Source organism: Archocentrus centrarchus, chromosome 9 (assembly GCF_007364275.1).
Source record: "Archocentrus centrarchus isolate MPI-CPG fArcCen1 chromosome 9, fArcCen1, whole genome shotgun sequence".
In the NCBI taxonomy this organism is placed as follows: domain Eukaryota; kingdom Metazoa; phylum Chordata; class Actinopteri; order Cichliformes; family Cichlidae; genus Archocentrus; species Archocentrus centrarchus.
The window spans coordinates 8,752,083-8,772,174 of record NC_044354.1 but is presented as its reverse complement, the minus strand read 5'-3'; the positions used below and the strand labels follow the sequence as shown (position 1 = coordinate 8,772,174).

General features: G+C 40.6%; 1 protein-coding gene across 1 annotated transcript in view; it reads right to left on the bottom strand.

Moving 5' to 3' along the window:
- efna5b (ephrin-A5b) overlaps positions 1 to 20,092 on the bottom strand; it is a 95,042-nt gene that overhangs the window by 8,557 nt on the left and 66,393 nt on the right. Inside the window, exon 2 of the mRNA XM_030737770.1 lies at positions 9,050 to 9,342. Coding sequence (XP_030593630.1) covers positions 9,050 to 9,342 — 293 coding nt within the window. The remainder of the gene's footprint in view (positions 1 to 9,049; positions 9,343 to 20,092) is intronic.

The following is a 20,092-nucleotide window of genomic DNA, read 5'->3' as shown; positions in this document are numbered from 1 at the left end:
TTTTTACACAGAATGTGTGCAAGTATGTGTGTGTAAGAAGATGGAAGAGACTATCGACTGAAGAGGCCCATTAACCAGATGCTACTACAGCGAACACACAATAGGAGGGAATGAGGGAACCGAGGAGCAGTAAAAGAGGAGGGCTTGGATTCATGCATCAGAGGGAACATAAACTTCTCCCCCTGGTGATAGCTGGCCTTTTGCTCCTTCCTTGTGTATTTCAGTCTTTGGCAGAAGTGCACTAAAGTCATTCCTTTTGCCACTTGTGCAATTGGGACAAGGTCACAAGTCATTCAGAAAACACTGAGAGAAATACAAGTTAAGAAGAGGAAGTTAGATGCAATCAATAATGCCTAATTGTACAGTGTAATACTTTCCTCATACTACTGAATGTCAAAGCACTTCAATAGTAAGGATACAATTATTTCCTTGTCAAAGTGCATCCAGCATCATAATTTTGTGGAAGACCACATAATGATGCACTAACAAATTACTCTGTCATCTTGAAAATGAAAAGCGAGTGATTGAAAGTCTGAAAACCCTTCAATCTCATCAACTGATTCATGTCTTTGCACTCAAATTACAATAAAATTGATGATTTATTAATCACGGGGGAGTTCAGCATTTTAAGGCAGTTACAGAATAATAAGTCTGTGCATAACAATGTTTCATTACTGCACTTAATGTATCACATAGAATCATAATATTATTGTTATGGCCTAAGTATCCACCCAGCGAATAAACGTACGTGTGTGTGTGTGTGTGTGTGTGTGTGTGTGTGTGTGTGTGTGTGTGTGTGTGTGTTGCAACAACGGAGGAATGAAGGAGAACAAATAAACGAGCAATAAGCAATTAAACACAGTGGCCTGCAGATTAATAATATACTGTACTATACAAAGGTTAGAGATGTTTAGGTTTTTTATGCATCATGTAATTAAAAAATATCCTCAGAAACATGCAGAGCAAGGAGTCCTGCAGCAGATGCTGTGGCCATAAAGAGCCCTCAGCTCAACATTATCATTTCAGTCTAGGATTACGTGCGTAGACAGAAGCAAGGGAGGCAGCCTTAGTGGGAGTTAAGCAAACCCAATTTGCTTTTAGCAAAACTTTTGCACAGTACTGTATGTGTTAATGGTTTAATGGCCAGGGATAGAATGTCCTTGACTTTGGGATTCATAATCAGTTCCTGAAGATGGCTGTTAGGTGCATGAATCATAATGGGTTGAGAGGAACCTTGTGCACTTTGATTCATAGCCCTCGCCTGCCCTACTTTTCCACTGATCTCTTGGCTTTTCACAGCCACTCTGTTTTCTGGCAGGCATTGTGATGACTACTTTAGGGGCGGTAAAACTTGGATAACTTGATTAGAGACTTTTCTCTCTCGCCTTGCTTTCTCTGGACTGTCAATAAGTATGCCATGACTTCACTCATCGTCTATTGCTAACCATGTCTGGCCAACGGGCTAGCTAACTGATTGTTTTGAATTTATTTTTAAAAAATGGATGCCTGAAATTCCAAAAAGCTTGCCACTAACCAAAAAAAAAGAATTGCCATCCATAAGTCAAAATTTCAAGTTATTATCTCAAAATTTCCCAAGTCATTCCACAATCTCTTATAGGTAGGCATATGATCATTTGAGTACTCAACAAAATATTTATGGATGTTAATTATTTTGACAGAATTACATGTATGTTATGTGTCTGTGTCATGCAATATGGGAGGCAAAAACACTTAGTTCATCTGGTGCCAAAGAGACACAGGGAGGCCACTTAATTAAAAAGCAGTGCCATTGGCAGCTGCTAGATGCAGGCTCCAAAAAAATAAAAATGAATCCCTGAATCTGAACCGACTTCTGCAGAGCAGACATCAACTTCTGTCTTAGCTGCTAAATCTGGGCCCTCTAATAAATCTTCTGGTGGTCACTGTGGAAATCACTGCTCTGTTATTAAGATCTGAAGGCTTACAGGACAAATGATGTGTGCTGTGTGGCTATTTTTCGACTTCAGTTATTGACAGTTGATTTGTCTCCTGTTCGCACCTGATTTTTCTCCAGACATGCAGTCCTACTGTGTTTGTGGCTAAGAAGTTATTCTAACAAGACCCTCAGTGGAAGGCCCTGGCTTCAGACTAATAAGATATACTGTAACTCTATGCTTCTAACTGGCTCAAATGCACACCAGTGAGTGACAGCACACCCTCCCATGTCCACCTTTATATGTCTGTGTCTACAGTATAGCAGGGAGTATGGTACCAAAACCCCAAGGAGGAAATGAGATATAAGAGAGAGACAATAAATGATATAGTAACCAGGGAGATAGTGGTGGAATGTCTAGCCATCTATCAGGATTATAATAATGCATTCCAGACAGTGGGGATCTGGGTGTCTGTTATGTGCATCTGTCCATGTTTATTTATGCAAAATGTACATGAGTGCGTGTGCATTTGTGCAACTGCCACGTTACTCTGTGTTGTCAGATTATTTCTGAATGCCAATGACAGCCCTGATATGTCATTTGAATGGATGATGCTGTCCATATGCAGGATACCTCCTTGCACCAGAAATGGAACGGAGTTGACTCTTTATCATTATTAGCAACTCTTCCACAGCTCCGGGAAAAAAAAAAAAAAAAACACAGAGCACATACGCCATCCCCCGCCTTTATTTCATTTTTGCCATTAATGCCATTTTTCTGCAGCTGCTGTTTCCTGCTCTGCCTCTGCTTTTCTCTCCTTTCCAGAGTGGCTTGAAGGATCATGGCGCATCACAGGATTTATGGTCAATCACAAGACCGCTACAGTCCACGTCTTGAAGAATCCGTTAAAGCTTTGTGTGCATGTAGCAGTCTAGTAAAGCTGAAATATGCCTTATGAGATTCTGTGAAAAAGTCTTATAAATATCCAATGTTATTTCTTGTGTGTTATTTCACTATTTATAATCGGTCTTAGTCTTACGTTGCATTAGAATTTTTGCATTTTGGCCTGCAGGCATCTGTAGAGTGATTGAAACTTTACTAAATGTTTTTTTCATTTTGTAATACAGCATGGGTATAATCACCACCACACTCTGGCTTTTGATAACCATTAAGCAAGTGTTCATTTGATATCAGGCACAGGCTTTCCAAAGGACTCTGCATTTTTGTAATAACCACAAGATAAGACACAAACATGTTATTGATTGTGTTTTCTGTGAGAAGCGGTTCCAGTCTATGCAGGCAAGCAAGTCAAATGGCAAGAAAATCTCTTTTTAACTGCCAGTCTGCCACTGCTTTGTCACACCAAGTAGTTTCCTTTTTTTTTTTTTTTTCTTCACAAATCTTGCCTAAAAACATCATAAATCTGCTCACTCGTTTCTTCCAATGAGGTGCCAGTGATGTTGGATATCTGCCATTTTCGATTAAAATCACTCAAATGCACGATTGTGGGTTGTGTCCATATTCAAAAATTGTACTTGCGTCAGCATTCAGGGAGATGGATTTCACTTAAACCGAGACTGCTCCGTGAACTGTGACCCAAGAAGTGCTCCCACTGTCCTGGCTTATCCTGTCTGTCTTTCATAGAGGCAGACACGTCAGATCTGTAAACTCGCTCACGGCTAATGCTGCATTTTGCTGAGTTGCTTAAGTGACCAACATTAGGATAATCTCCATCCTGCATCTTACTGAATCCGTTAAACTTTATTTAATGTACACAACCACTCTGATAATTCGGTTTTGTGTTGACTTGTAAAGATAGGGGCTAAGTGTTGTCTACAAAAGATAAGGCCTCTGACCAACTCTTGTTTTCTTATGTCTCTAATCAACTGCCTCAAACGGAGAAAAGAGGCTGACACCAACTAAAATGAAGAATTATGACCTCCATTTTAGTAAATTCCCTCTGTCCTGCTAGCGTTGATTAAGCCGTTTCTGTTCTTGAAGCAGATGACAGCAGAACCCTGTCTCTTCTCTCTCTAATTTTATCAGAGATGCAACAAATCAACCCTCGACCTGCATCAAACTCATAGGGCGAAAACAGCATTAACGGGCATTTTCTCTGCAGGAATATGATTTGACATCTTAATTTTCATCTACAAACAAGATAGCAAATCAATCACATCACTGAGGGCAAATTTTTCATCCCCCAGTCCCTCCGGTCATTTGGCTACAGAACGTTAATAGAGAAAGGAAAAGATTAATATTCTGATACTGTGTGTCAACACTGTTTATCTATAAGGCCTCTGTTGTGTATGGAGTCAGACACTGCTTACTCAAAATGAGTACAAATCTGAGAAATATTGATTGGGAATACATTTTTTATCAGGGGTGCATGACAAACTGTTATATCTCAAGTACACGAGCGCCTTCACAGTATTGCTTACCTCAGCCTTGTGTGTTCATGGATGGTGACCTTTGCCTTGGGACACACTGACATTTCGGTTCAGTGCAGTTATGCAGCATAGCCAGATTCAGTGGGTAATGATGCCTAAGATTTTCTCTGTTGGCTATGCTGCACTATACATCTACAGTCAAATAGACTACAAGGACAAGTCCATGTAACTTTATGCAGAACAGCAGGTCATAGTTAATCACTTTAAATAAACGGTTTGTTTTTGTTTGTTTGGTTAAAACTAGATGTAGATTTCTCAAGCAGGACTATGAAGCGATGATAAATGGAGACTTTTTTTTCCACTGAAGAATAAATTGGCTTATTGATCGACAGTCTCTCGCTGGTCAGCTCTGCTTAGCCTAGCAGAAGTCTTTGAAGAGTTCAACAGTCACAAAGACGTTTAACCCGGAAAATTCTATGAAGAGTGTGACAATAAAGGAAAAAAATATATGGAGGAAATTAGTCTCTTTATTTTTGTACACAGTCTAACTTGCATTAGACTAATTCATGAGCCAAATTAACACTGGTCTAAATCTACAGACCAGTCTCAAATATCTTGAAATGAGCCTTTGCTGTTAATGAAACTAAATAAATTATTAAATATCTAAAATGACTGCTTAATTATGTCATTCCTACTATTACTCAGAACCGTATGTCTTTGCACCAGTGATTGCAGGGAAGTATCATTCCAGCAACTCTTCCTACTTCACAGTCTAACAGTGCCGGCCTGTCTATGGACAGTTAAGATGGCTGGCCCAAGTATTGGCTAGTTTTCTTTGCTGTCCGTGAACAAGCATCATCTCGACTAACCAATCTACATCATGAAGCAGCAGCAAGAGTCTGACACGGGTGGCTTCCTTTCAGGATTTTGATGGCACAGAGAAGCTTGAGCAACACTGCATAACCTTTGGAGCCATTCAGCTGACAAAAGCAACTTCCAGGAAATTCCAGTCTACTATTAAAAGGCCGGTACTGGGACTATTCCCTGCGATGTTTGCTGGTCTTTATTGTTTCTTCTAAATAGGGAAGGGAGAACAGTCCTTATCACATTTTTATAGATAATATAAGAGGGCAGTTGAATAGGGGAACATCCATGATGCACTATATAATAGATAATAAAAAATGTAAAAAGGCAAAGTTAGAGCAGTGCATAATATGGCAAGTACAGTGTATTTACAGAGTAAGATGGGGAAATTTTGTTTGTTTTTAAAACCTACTTAAAATTACTTACTACATAAAATTATTTGTGTGTTCACGAATCCCAAATGTAAAACTGAGTCAACTTTTTCAAGCCTCGAAATGAATCACAAAATTTTGGCACAGCCAATGCTTAGGTGTCCTTTATAAAAAATAAAATAAAATAAGAAAAAAGATGCAGTATGATCTAGAATTTAATTAGTATTTACTCACGGCTGCACAAAATTTGACAGCAGTCTTGTTTCCCCCCCTTTTTTCTCATCATTAGCAACAATGAGATATTGTCACAAGGTAACTCGCAAAATCTTGTCATAACAACAGTCAAGTTAAATATTAGCAAGATTGTTTCATAGTTGAATAGGCATCCGCATCTCAGAAATTAAAGGACGTAATATCATCGTTATCATTAAAAAGAACTAAGCAGTGTATTCACTTCATTAAATAAGAATGATGGTATGAGACATTGACAAACTACTGCAGCTGTAACACTGAAAATATTCCTACAGAAGGCTTAGTATTAATACTAAGAGAAAATGCTGCACGAGGGTTATTAAAACTGCTGCTTACTGTACTTGGCCAGCTCAGTCTCTGCTGCAGAAATGACGTGCGTGCCATCCTGTCAGGCTCATGGTCCACTAACACCATTTTTTTGTAACTGGGGTTTAGCTCTATACTGTAAGCTCTAACTCAGATTAAATGATAATAAACAACATCTGTAAAGCTGTTATTTGTATCCACACTGGACTTTATCTGCACACCCTATAAGAGTATTTGTCATTTCATGTGAAAATGGCAGGCACATTAAAAGTTCTCAAGGATTCAGCACCTTCCTCAAGAAAACTTTGATGCTTGAGAATGTGCATCTTTTCTGGTTTTTCTGCAAACCCAATAAAACTAGATTTATTTATTAAATGTGAGTGTACATTCACTGGATATTGTGCAGTGTAGTTCCTAAAATGCGAGCAAATATTCCATCTGCAGGGAAGATTGGTTTAAGTAGGACGGATGTTTTTTTCCCTCTTGATTATATTGCAAAAAGGTTTTGTAAACACATTAGTCAACACAGCCGATAAGCTGATAGGTATGTTTGCAACACAGGGAGTTCACTTTACAAAAAACAGCTTATTGTTATTGCTTAGTCGTGTCACTTTACCAAATACTAAACACAGAGTGTCAGAGTGAAAAGAAACAGTTTTCCCATCTGTTTGAATGGAGTTATTGGAGGATTATCTGTAAAACAAACTGCAGGCAAAACTTGGCCAGCATCTGGACAAAGTTTGGTGTTTTGGAATAAATAAATAAATAAAAACTTGGCTTCCAAGCATACAGTACATGAGGGAAATATGCCTGAAAAGTTGACTTCAGTTCAAGGTTACTGTAAGATATTGCAGTCAGTGCCCTGGTGCTGATGTGTAAATATGATTGGAGGTCCCCAGTTACTGTAGCATTTAGTTTCTCATTGAGTATTAGAAGATAACAATATGTTAAGTCAAAATGCAATTAATATAGCAAAATAAATAAAACTTCTTAAATGAGATACTTTTAATACATGTCAGTATATTGTATTTATTTATTAGGTTATATTTTGAGAAAACTTTCCAGTTATGATTTAATTTTGCCACTTGGTTACTTTTTTTGAACAGGTCTTGTATGTTTGTGGTGCTAGGGCATTAAAAAGATTCCCCTCACGGTCATCACGCTGATGATGACGATGATGCTGCCAGAGATGAATTATCAGATGCAGAAATGTAACTAGCTCTCCCTCTCTGTCTCTCAGTCTCCCTCCTTCCGCTTTACATTCTGTCTCCTAAAGACACTGTCCAATCCATTAGCAGCCATCTCCCCTACTTCTTGTGGACGTTCAGGCTGGACACAATGACAGTGGGAAATCACATGTCAGATGACTTCATGGTAGATGACTTTAATATCCGCCACAGTAGCCAGTGAGTATATACGCTGAAATCATTCAATAGCCAATGAAGCCGCGGGCCACTAAACCAATATGGCGTGCTATAGCAGAATGGATGTGCTTCGTGGAAGCCCTGTCGTTCACAGTGTAATTTAATCCGGCCCTCAGGACAAGCATCTCTCAACAGAAATGGAAAAAAAAAAAATTTGCAAAAAGAGACTTGAGGGAGTGGATGAATTTTATAACCCTGCACTAACCCCTATCAACTCTCCCAAGTTTGGAGACTTTTTTTTCCCCCCCTATTGTCTGATTTAGTATGAGTGTCAGCGCAAACTGGCTATAAAAGAAAAGGAAAATCTGGTTAGTTTTTAAACAGACAAACGGCCAAAAACCTGGCTGAAACCTGAAAGGCTTCTGGGAAAGATGCAGGCTATTTGTTTTGTAGACAAGCTTGTGAGTGACAGCCCCTATTTAGCACAAAAGCAATGGCAAACATTAGTGAGATGCAGTTATGGTGGGGATTGTTTTTTTTGTTTGTTTGTTTTGTTTTTAACTTTCTTCTTTTTTCTCTCCAGTCCCTAAGAGCAAAATACGTGACATGAATAAAGCACGAGTGCTGGCTGGCGGTCAGGTTAACCACTTCATGAAAACCTGCCAATTTAGAAAAAAGCTTGCGGTATATAGGTAGAGCTCAGCTGTGCTCCTGAGACATCTTTGGGAGAAGAAGAAAACGCAAGGATTCTGACAGCTGCACTGAGCTCTATTTAAACCACAGGCCAACAATTACAGAAACTTTTTTAACCTTTATTTAACTAGGACAACTGACTACAAGTAACTCCTGCGCCATCCATGTCCATATATCTGTGGTGGAAGGACAAAAGAAGATCAATTCTGCTATTACCTTACTTTGATAAAAACCTCATTTCCCAGGGGCCTCAACTTCAGATGAACTCAGTTCGGCTCAGTTCTTATGCCAAGAAGCAGACAACTTAACATCTAACACAATATAATACAGAAAGCAGGGCACTCCTTTTTGAAAGATACAGTATTGTGAAGCAGGAGAAGTGAGCTATAACTTTCAGACTGTCTCAATTCAACTCCCCTATGAATTCCATTGCCATTTTAGGGAAGAGTTTTCTGTGGTTGATGAGAGTGTGAAAAGCCTGGCTGAAAGCAGAGCCTGAAAGCGTTCTGCTCGGATCACTGTAATGCCACCCTCAAAGCTCTACAGCGAAGTTGAGAAAACATAGTTGGGAAATAACGGCTCTCTCGTACTGTTGTATTAGTAGATAAACACTGGGTCGGGAAAGGGCCTTCTAGGTTTGTTATTCCTGTTAAATCAGATTTTTCGGCTTCATATTTTTTCTGTGGATGCATTGGGGGGGGGGGTTGTGCAGCTTTTTGGAAATCTCACACAACAGCACAGCATTAATATTAATGTGATATTAATATGTAAAGCAGGCTAAATATTGTATTAGTAGTGCCAAATCTTGTTATTTCAGTGCTCTTTCTTCTCTGATAGATCTACGGAATACTGTATATGCAATGCACAGCATATACTCATTTAGGGACGGTACTCACAGATGTAGTAGTATTCTCTGCCTGGTCTGAACTCAAAGCCCAAAGAGAAGGGAGTGAAGAGCTGGAACTTCTCTGAAAACTTAAGTGGCCCGTTGGGAGAGTGCGGCCTGTTGCATTCCCAGCGTTTAAAGCCCTTGGAAGTGTGGTCGCATGTGCTGTAGCCATCATAGTTGACCATGTAGAGGACGTAGCGCTCTGTCCGTTCCTCAGGCACTGTGTCTTCATAGTGAGGACAGTAGACATCAAGGTAGTCATTTATGCACACATCGATGTGGTAATCCCCACGGTGGAACCTGGTTGGAAAACAAAAGAGGAGGCAGAAAAAGGTTAACTTTTACTATTATTTTCAGTTGAATGATTTATATGAACTGGCTGGATCTCTCGGCACTCTTTCAGTATGTTGTGGAAATTTGCATTCACACTCATCCTCTAGCGTCAATACATTCGAGTGGGTTGGTTTATCTATAAATCTGTCTCTGCAACAAATATTTACTCATGCATATGCCTTCTGAATGGTAGCAAACTGAAGTATCCAACACTGGGAATATGTGTTTACAGGAAAACAGGTTTTAGGTCTTTGAGGGGGGGAAAAAAAATTTCTTGAGGATTTTTGTAGAGTTAAAAAAAAAAAAAAAAAAAAAAAAGAAAGAAAGGGTGCAGAGTAGAAATGGTCACAGGGATATAGGATGGCACGATGGTTCAGACAGTAAATGTCAATGATTGGAAAAATACAGGGCCTGGCTATCTCTGAGGGCTGTGCAGTGAGGCATTTTTACAGCAGCAATGATCTAGAACAGGCCACACAGGGTCAGAGGGCTTCAATACATACAGGGAGATTCATCAAAAGGCCACACACTGTCACAAGCTGCACTAACGTACGCACAATCACACCACCTCCTCTGTTACTCGGCACACAGGCCTCTTTTCTGCAGAGTTTTCACAGCCACCAAAATTAGAGCACATCTCATCTATTGTGAGTGTTCTCGTTGACCCGGGGTGGAGTGACCCTAACCTCTGGGTCACGAGGTGCTTCAGTGAGAAATCGCTGAACACCTGTAAGCTTGCTAGGGATGCCCCAATTAAGCGCAAACACACACTTGAAGCAGAACAAGAGTGATAATGTGAACCACAAAGTTGGCAATTCCTATGCAGCTGGTGTGACTGACTCGCTTCACTGAGAAACCAGGTGGTATGAGGCCCTGGTTTAATGTTGTGAGAGCACAACCTTACAAGAGTTTGGATCAAACTTTTAATTGAAAATTGCCACTGTCGCCAATAGAAGAACTCCTCAAGCCCCAGAACAGACATGGAGTAAGGTGTACTGTATGACAGGCTACAATAATTTTATTCTAAGAAATATTTCGGCTCAGAGTTATACTGAAGAAGCATGGTGGCCTTTCTTTTACCATTCAGTATTTTCTTTTAATATTTCTCTATTAAGTATTATATGTTTCTAAAGAAACAAAAATGCATGTTAGTCAGTTATAAAGAACAATGACAAATTAATAATGAAAATTTTTAACCCACGGTGTAAAATAACAGACTGCCTCTAAATAATACTAAAAATCTGTGCTGCACAACAATATAAAAGTCTCTCTTTCACATCTCCTTTTCACCCTGTCCACCCACTTATTTGATTTCTCGATTCAAAACTACAGATATATTGTTCTGGCTCTAAAGAACGACTCTTCTGGAATCAAATACATGCACTGAAATCCTGCTTGGCTCGCATCAGTCTGGAGTGTATCTGGACACTCTGCAGAGAATAACAATCAGAATGAAAACCAGGCCCCTTATTCTGAAGATCAAATAGCCATTTTAGTAAAATCTGGTTTTGGTGCCTTTAGTTGTTACTTTCTTCGTGTTGGTCTAATGGAATGATTATTGTTACAATCAAGGAACAAAATCGAACCAAGCCATTTCTCATTACTGCGATCATGTGTGTCCTCTGGCTCTGCGCGGAATATTTATGTGCATATGTGTATATTTGAGCTAGCATGAGCTAGCATGAAATGTTGTTCTTCTGTGTTTACCCAAGTAGGGTAAATACCAGCGTGAGAGTGTTTACAACCAAGGCATGGAGTAACTCATCTGTAACATTTCATTTAAAACATGTCTATGGAGGTCTAGGAAGAGCCATGCATCTCTCTCAGTGCTTTAAAATGTCACTGACTTAATGGTCAAATTCTCCCGGCCGCTCCTCCCAGCTTGTGTATGTGTACAATCTATGAATGTGTGCGAGTGTGTGAGCAAGTGCGAGAGAGTATTAGAGAGGGAGCCTGTATGCATGTGCATGTCTGAGCGTGTGTGTGTGTGTGTGTGTGTGTGTGTGTGTGTGTGTGTGTGTGTGTGTGTGTGTGATGTTTCAGCTGCCCTTCTCTCCCTGCCTCAGCAGTCAGAGTAGTGGCTTGTGGCCCTGACTGCAAATGAAGCAGAGGATGTTTGGGTGAGTGAGCACATAAAAAGGGACAGGACAGGCATTTGTAACATGTAACGTACTCAATCACACACACAAACACACACAGACACACACGCAACAAGCACAAAACTAGTACAAACCTACACACACACACACACACACACACACACATTAGGTTTGTGTTATCAGATGAACGAGCACCCTGGCACATTGGCAAAGGAACAGCAGTGAGACAGCCAGAAGCTGCTAATGGCACCGAGTGAGAAAGAGAGCGAGGGTGAGAAACAGACAGGGAGGCAGAGAGAGAAAGGACCTGGTTCCAAAAGAGGGTGAGGGAATACAAAAAAGAGACAGCAAGACTGAATACTGCAGATAGCATTGCCAGGCTCCTGGTGAATCCACATATTTGCAGGAGTTACTCAAGCATGCATTCATCATTAAAGGAGATTCTACTAAAACCACATGTGCATGGCATGATTGTGTGTGCAGTGTGCAGCTCTATAACCTCCATCGCTATTCAGTGTAGGACTGTCATCAAGATGTAACCTAGGAGACTTGTTGTATTTTGGAACAAGCTGTGTTCATTTTTCTTATAAAGTTTTTGAATTTTCGAATGTGTTCATTATCGCGCAACGTTTTATAAACAGTCTCCACTTTTCAGCAGAAAATGGATGTTTTCCTCAAGCACACGTCGGCCTGTATGTTGGAGCGTCAAGATGTTGCACAAATGTAATGTAATTCAAAGCAGCGCTTCATTAGAATCCAAAAGAGTGAAATATGGGCAGAAGAGCAAGCGCAGCAACACTTGGGTCATTAGAAAAGAAGCTGAAGAGGTACCCAAGGACCAACTAATTTACAGGGTTTTATGCATGTGTATGTCAGTCATATAGTCTGCAGAGGGTACAGAAGTTCTGTATGTCAGTCATATAGTCTGCAGAGGGTACAGAATTTCTGAGTCACTTGTGATGATAAATGAATAAACTGATCAACGATCAAAGCAGTTCTGCTAGGCTGAAATATTAAATTGACCTTTAAAATAATGTGTAAAAAAATGATTAAATGATCCAATTAAAATGCATGTTGTCATTCTGTCTTTAAATGTAAGATAAACATGCATCTTGTAAAATATCCAGGAATTCAATGAAGGTAGCACATGTGCAACACATAACTAGCCAGAGCCTTTCATTGCAGCTCCTTCAGCCGGATTAACTCCTTAATAAGCTTTAAAAAGCTTTAAAATGGAAAATTGTCTATGAAATAAAGTGAAGTATAAGCAGGAGATGTGCAGAGGCAGAGACCAAGACTGATAGAAATCATTTAAGATTGGCCGTGGCTCAGGTGGTAGATTGGGTTTTTGGTTCAATCTCCAGCTGCTCCACATTGCGCAAGAAGCTAAAACACTAAGTTGCTTCCAGTGGCAGGTGAACACACTGCTATCATTCGTGTGTGAGTGTGTGTCCGAATGGGAAACACATTGCAAAGCACTTTGTAGAACTTGTATTAACCCAAACATTTACTCCACCCAGCCCCCAGAGTCCCTCCTCTGTATTTTAGAATAAACTTCTGGCAGCGTCATGAGCAGCAATCTTTCCCATTCTTGTGAGAAACTGTAGCGGCACAGAATGGCAGCAGAAGCCTTCTAGCAGTAAAATAGCGAGGTAATTAAGGAGCAAACTTGGATAGCAGGCTAATTGTCAAATGGTGATAATTACATGTCTTTGTTATGCCACAGCTGTCCCAGTGAGCTGTGGGTCACAACACAAAGCGAGGGAAATCAGCTGGACACAGAGCGTGTGTGTGTGTGTGTGTGTGTGTGTGTGTGTGTGTGTGTGTGTGTGTGTGTATGTGTGAGGGGGGGGAGGGAGAGAGAGAGAGAGAGAGAGAGAATTTTTTATTGCCAACTGATTACATTTTCACACCGCCTCCTCAGGCCCTTTGGGTTAAAACTGAAGGGCCAAGTATTGTCAGCACACACGCACAAAACACACAGATGCACAGATACACGGAGACACTTGCACATGCAGAGTCACAAACAGAGCGAGTTTGGGAGAGCTGGAACAGTGAAGTGAATTCAGGCTAAGGTGGCAAACCACTGCAGTTGCTGATTGGCTCATTTCCATTTCAATTACACAGCCCAGTGACATTGCTGTGCACACACTCGGTCGCATTCACACTTGCAGAGAGACAAACATCCACACAAATACGTGTATACACACACAGGTCCCGCACATACATGCACACACACACACACACACTGTAGCCTATGCACTCCCATGAGGCACTTCTCTAAGCTGTGCATCGGTGGGTGCAGACAGAAAGCAAGAAGGACAGGGAGAGATAGATAACCTGAGCGAAAGAGAAAGACAGAGAGGAGAGCAAGAGTTCAGTGGCAGGCAGAGCGAGCGAGTAATCCAAGCCATCTAACCAGTTGAATAAGTGAGATCCAGTAGAAAGAGGAGCCTGCAAAGCAGAGCACTACTCTAAATACTGCTGCTCAAAGTTGTGACCCAAAAGCATAGGCAGAGATTCATAAGTAACACAGCATATCAGAGGAGTATGCACATTCTGTGTTAACTGCTTCATGCTTTTTTATTATAGGAAAGTATGCTAAAAAAAATTTTCACTCTTCAGTGCATGTTGTCCCCCCCCCCCCCCCCCCCCCAAGACATAAAAGGGAGACACTAGGTAAAGCCACAGAAATACCATACAACCCAAAATGTGCTTTACAGAGTTAAACCTTAAGGCATCAAAGCATAAAACAGACTAAGAGAGATTGCCACTGGTGTCACTTAAAAATCATCATGACAATACTGATGAACACACAGAGGCAGATGGGAACATTTTATGTAAAAAGAAATCCTAAAACAATCCTGCTTCATCCCCCCCCCCCCCCCCCCCAAAAAAAAAGTATTTTCTCGCTCCCATCCCTTCTTTCTTGATTTTTTTTTCCACCTGCCTGAGTTTCTCGCTTTGCCTAGTCCTGCTCATGACCCCAAATCAGATCTATTTACATTATTTCAACACTCCCTGTTGAAATTCAAACATTTGATATATTTTCAATTCAATATCCTCGGGCAATGTTCCGTTGCTTGATAAATCAAATCACAGTAACCTAGAAACTAGAAATGCATTGGGACCTTAAAAGGCAAGTCTGTTATTGTTTTTTTCTCTCAACTTTTCACTGCATTCTGGGGTGTGTGTGTGTGTGTGTGTGTGTGTGTGGGGGGGGGGGGGGGGGGGGGGGGGATGTGTACTTGATCCTAAAGTGAAAGATAATTTGTTGATTTCGATCCAGAGGAAGAATCTGTTTAGCCAAGAGAAGATGAACTCTGACTGAACCTCAGTAGAGAATACATGCAAAAGGAGGACATTTCAACACACATGTCACAAACACACATAGCAAACCCTTCAACATATAGTTTTCACACTTGCCTAATTGCAGATTATTGGTTTGGGCCTGAAGATGAAAGAAGGAGAACAGGAAGAAAGGGAAAAACTGGCAAATAGAAAGATCTAAATGGAAAGAGGAGAGAGGCTGCTGCTCTTCATCATTCTTGTTGATAACAGCTGTTAGAAAGGGATTTAGCCTTTCCATTCAGATATTCACCTTCTTATTACCGATGGCAAAGCAGTGAAATGGGAACTGATAACTGAATCCAGTATCTCTGCTCGACAGTCATCTTGACTGTAAAATTAAATTCCTCACCAGCCTGCTATTTTATATATTTGGGACCTTGAAGTGGAAAGCATTTCTTTGTGTCTGAGAAACTGGCAAAGGATGACAATACCACCTTCTCGGATACTCGTTTTCAACCAGGTTAACACACAAACCAGGCAGCAACAACCTTGGCTGTAACTGGCAATAACAAGTCAAAACTGGGATGGGAGGCTTCAAATAAGTATTTTGTCGCAATAAAATGGAATTATGGGATGTATGAAAACAGTGTTATTTAGTAAAACTGTGTATATGCACAATACAATAAGGTTGTTTGGCAAAAACCTAGGAATATATCAACATCTGGGTAATAATTTACACACTTACCTGCATTTTTCTGGCAGTTTATATTTCTTGCCCCATTAGAACTGGTTGCAGCAAGGTTGTCACGTTCCTAAGCCACCACTGAATACAATTAGCGACAAGAAAAATGACCAAACTATAAAAGGCATAGGTTTCAAATACCAGAAGGATCAGAGGTTCAAATCCCAAAATACTAGTACTGAGGTACAGAGAAGGCTATGAAGCTGAAGAGGGGCGCCGTGAAGTCAGAACACGTGAGAATGTCGACTTGTTGCATGAGCTGACAGCCGCATTCCTTGCTTGCTAACTGGTCGATAGGTTTACAACACTGGGAGGGATTAGAGGATAAGACACGGTGACATCAGACCTAAAGAGTATCACATATTACTGGTATTGCCTGCGGGGCAGGTGTGATTGAATGCAGGCGTGTTTTAATGTGTTTATACTAGATATCTGCAATAATGTGCAAACACATATGCGCGCGCACACACACACACACACACACACAAGTGCATAGCTGCTGGTCATGGTGCATTTTATTGTGTCCATCTGCTGTAGCTTTATGGAGGGTGTACTTCAGGCTCGGAGCAGGTGGTCAGCCCAGTATAATATACTGACTGTCAGCAATGAGGGACACGGGGACGTGTCCGTGCATTTCGTCACCTTTCCCACTCACATGTACGTTCATTTGTTCTTTTCGCCCAGTCCTTTTCTCCTCTTCATCTCCCCATCCTTTACTTCCTCGCTCTTCTTTCCCCCTCCCACCTCCATCACCACCCTTGACTGTGATCTTACAATATTCATTTCTGCCATTTATGTCTGTCAGCACTCATTTTGCCCCAGGGAGACAATGAATTAAGAGCAGTGACAGACAAGTTCTTGTTCTGCTCTTGGTGCTGAGTGAAACAGCGAGATGTAGGGCTCCAGTAAGTGTTTGATGTAGTCTGCATCAGCATGCTGCTGCTCAAGTCCAAAACAGAGGGAAGGGGGGGAAAAAAAAAAAAAAAGACAGACAGATACTTCCTCTGAGCTCATCTACTCACTCCTCTGCCAAACAGCCAATTTTATGAATTTGTAACACTGATGTGTGAAAGCTATATGTGTGAGTGAATGGCTGAATAGGTCTGTGTGGGTCTGTGTATATCTGTCTGTGTGTAAAAGGATTTCTTTATGTCTCTCCTCATCACCAAGGGAGTCAGGGAAAAATGACACATCCCCCAACATCCTGTCAGGCCCTGGGGTCATTCTTCTGAATCATTGCTGCCCCAAACCCACTTCAATCCCTTTGTAAATACTGTACACTTTGACATGTTTACTGGGACCATAGTGAGTGTGTGCTCGCCTGCAGATGCATGTGAGCTTATGCACGGTCACACATGGGCAGTTGGTATCAATTAATAGCTATGTATCATTGAGTGGTGAAATGTGTTGGCCATTAATCATTGGTCATTGTTTTATAGTGACAGGGTATTTGGCAGCTGAGACAGAACAGTGGCAATGAAACGGCATTGAGTCGTGTAACCCGTCTTCCTGATGTGAGTGAGCGAAAGAGAGAGGGAGAGAAGGGCATCCTGTACAGATAGGGACGAAGAAAAAAAAAAAAAAAAAAACTTACTGTTGTTTACTTCATCTGTTATGAATGGCAATCTGGCCGGCTCGCTCTCAATAGGTTCTAAGAGGTTAGATAAACACAAACGCTTTGCTACTTAAAGTCACCATGTGTCTGCAGCAATTAATGCTTTGTGACATAGCTAAACACTTTGATAGGTGGGCTATTATGCATGTGTAAACACAGAAAACATTCCCAGGTGCATGCTATCATCTGTGTACAGTAGGCAACATTGCATAATGTTACTGGTGCCAACTTTAAATGGAACTAAAATAGTCTCAGATGAAACAGTCGCTGAATTGGAAATGATGATGCTATACATAGGAACACTACTCACAATACTTGGGTGCTTTAAATAATGTCTCTGGTATAAACACATCTAAAACTTTTCTCTGAATGAAGTAAAATATGATTACATTTTTTAAAAAGTTTCTTTATTTAAACATGCAATATCTACTATTACCTATTCTCACAGCTGTAGGAAGCACCACAGGAAGATATTGGGGACATTACATTATCCAAAGGTGAATCGTCTTAGAACACACCTACAAAAACTTCCTTTTTTGGTGATGAAAATGCTGCAGGATCAGTTCGGGGGGATGTCCCATTTTGGTTATTTTATGTTCACACTGAGAACATTTGGGACTTTAAAAGAATGTTGCCGGGTGTTTCCCTGTTAGTAGGGGATATTTCATGTGGGACAGCATAAGTTGTAATGAACCAGAAAGCAGACTTTTTGGAATGTAAAGAAAATATTCCCAAGTGTTTTTTCTGCAGATCATAACTTAACATACCCTTTACTTCCTAAAAGGGAAAAAGTTACCTCAATTAATTCTGTGTTAACATTCAGGAACACAGCTTGTAAGGGATATTCCCATTTGGTTCTTTTTTCACTTTTCAGTACAATGCCTTCCAGGAAGATTACAGTAACATAACAGAAACAATACAGCAGAACTTGCAAAACAATAATAAAAGAAATTTTACACCAGTGTATGCAGCACTAGTTCCCTCAACTAAAAGGTACTGTATGCCAGGTTGTCAGATTAGAAGGGTGTGTGGACTGCCACCAAGCAAAATCGCATCACGTGAGTGTTGAGTTTGCTCCAGGAAGGAGAACGTGTTTTGGTGGAAAACATCAGTTGTTCATCAGTCAAGTCTTAAAGAATAGGAGTATGGTGCAATTGCTAAGTGTATTATGTAGCATCATATCTCAAAATCTCTTTAGCACCCTGGTTGTTAAGTAAACATGCACATAGTCTGATTGGTAAATGTCAGTCTTTATCAGACATGTTGATTAGGCCTATTAAGTTAGAATTAAGTTCCACAGTGCCCTTGATAAGAATTAAGGTAGCTTTGATTTATAAAAGCGTGAATACAAGAGTACTTGTAGTGTAGCACGGTTCATGGTATCAAATGCAACTATAAAGAGAAAAGCTTTAAGTTTTTTTTATCTATAATGTGAATCAAGCTGGATATTGACATAATTAGCTTCATGCTCTGTAAAGAAATTTGTAAAAACTGTACATCCTTAGAATGGTTTATGGTACAGTTTCTTAGTCATGCATGTTTCCCTTTTGAAGGACTCGCTTGTCTTGTCAGTCTAGTTCCTGCCCTCATATCAGTTTACCTGCCAGTGATCCCGCCAACCCTGTGTCTCTTCCAGCCTGCTGTTGGTGCCCTCGCCAACCCTGTATCTATACTCCTCAGTTCTTTGCCACATTTCCTTTGTTCTCAGTGTGTGTTGCTGGCTTTCTAGCATTTTCTCTTAGGGTTTGTCTCCACCATGTTTCATGTTTTTAGATGATGGCTTGCTTCCTAACTGCAATTCTTTGCCTGCACTGGGCTCAGCTTTTGTATATGACCTTTTGGACAGTGAGTAAAAACCTTGTCTATTTGAACTTTACAATTACACTCCACAATAGTTCCTGTATTATAAAATAATGCAAGACCTAAATAGAGAATTATGATCGGTCCTCTAACGGTTGTTGGAATGCCACTAAAGGTTCTGCAAATGTTATGGGAATAGAATCGGAGTAAAAGAGACCCAGGGACAATCACTTTGGTAATGGTCCTGCTCTGTTTTTATGAAGAGATATTTCTATTATTAATGAAAATTATTTCTTACTGACATTTAAAGATGACGAATTTCCTGTTTTGTCTTTAAAAATAAAAACATCTAAAGAGAGTAATAGAGAACAGAGAAGGCATGTGTTCAGTATGTGTTCTTGTCTTAAAAGGCTATTCAAGTACCTCCATTCCCCCCCCACCTTTCTTTTGACTTCCATCCACCTTTTTTATGGCACATTACAAAAGCAGAATATCAGCCCACTGTGGTAGTTGCTCTGTAAGCTCTCCTTACTCCTTTTCTCGGGACAAATGATCAGCAGATGGCTGGAGGAGTGGAGTGAGTGGGAAAACTGGCAAAAAAGGGCAAAGATGGACAAAAAAAAATGGAATCGTATCATGTGGAATAAGTAGGAGAAATGCAGAGTGGGAGTAGGGAAAAAGAATTAAGGCATGTATGAAGGTTTAAAAGCTGCAAAAGACAGAGGGGAGCATTCAGAGGAAAAGGGGGGTGAATATGTGGACAGATGAAATCAGAATCAAGGATTAAAAGAGAAGGAGTGGGGATGAAAGAGGGAGCACAAACATGAGTGTTTCCTGCTTCACGCCTGTGCAGCTATATTTTCACCTGTAGGATTGATCATGAGAACAGCACCACAGTCACGCACGTACGTACGCACGCACGCACGCACGCACGCACACACACACACACACACTGACCCACTGACATTCCCATATACTGTATATCTATCCACTAACTACAAGATGGAAACCGTACAGGCTGACCTTCAAGGTAGGTTGCCATGGAGCTGTGTCTGTATGTTATAATGTCACCACTTTCATAAAGCCTGTTCCCCTTTCACAGTTCACAAACCACTAACAGTATACTGTGTGCGTGCGTGCGTGCCTGCACATGGAAAGAGTGTGTGTCGA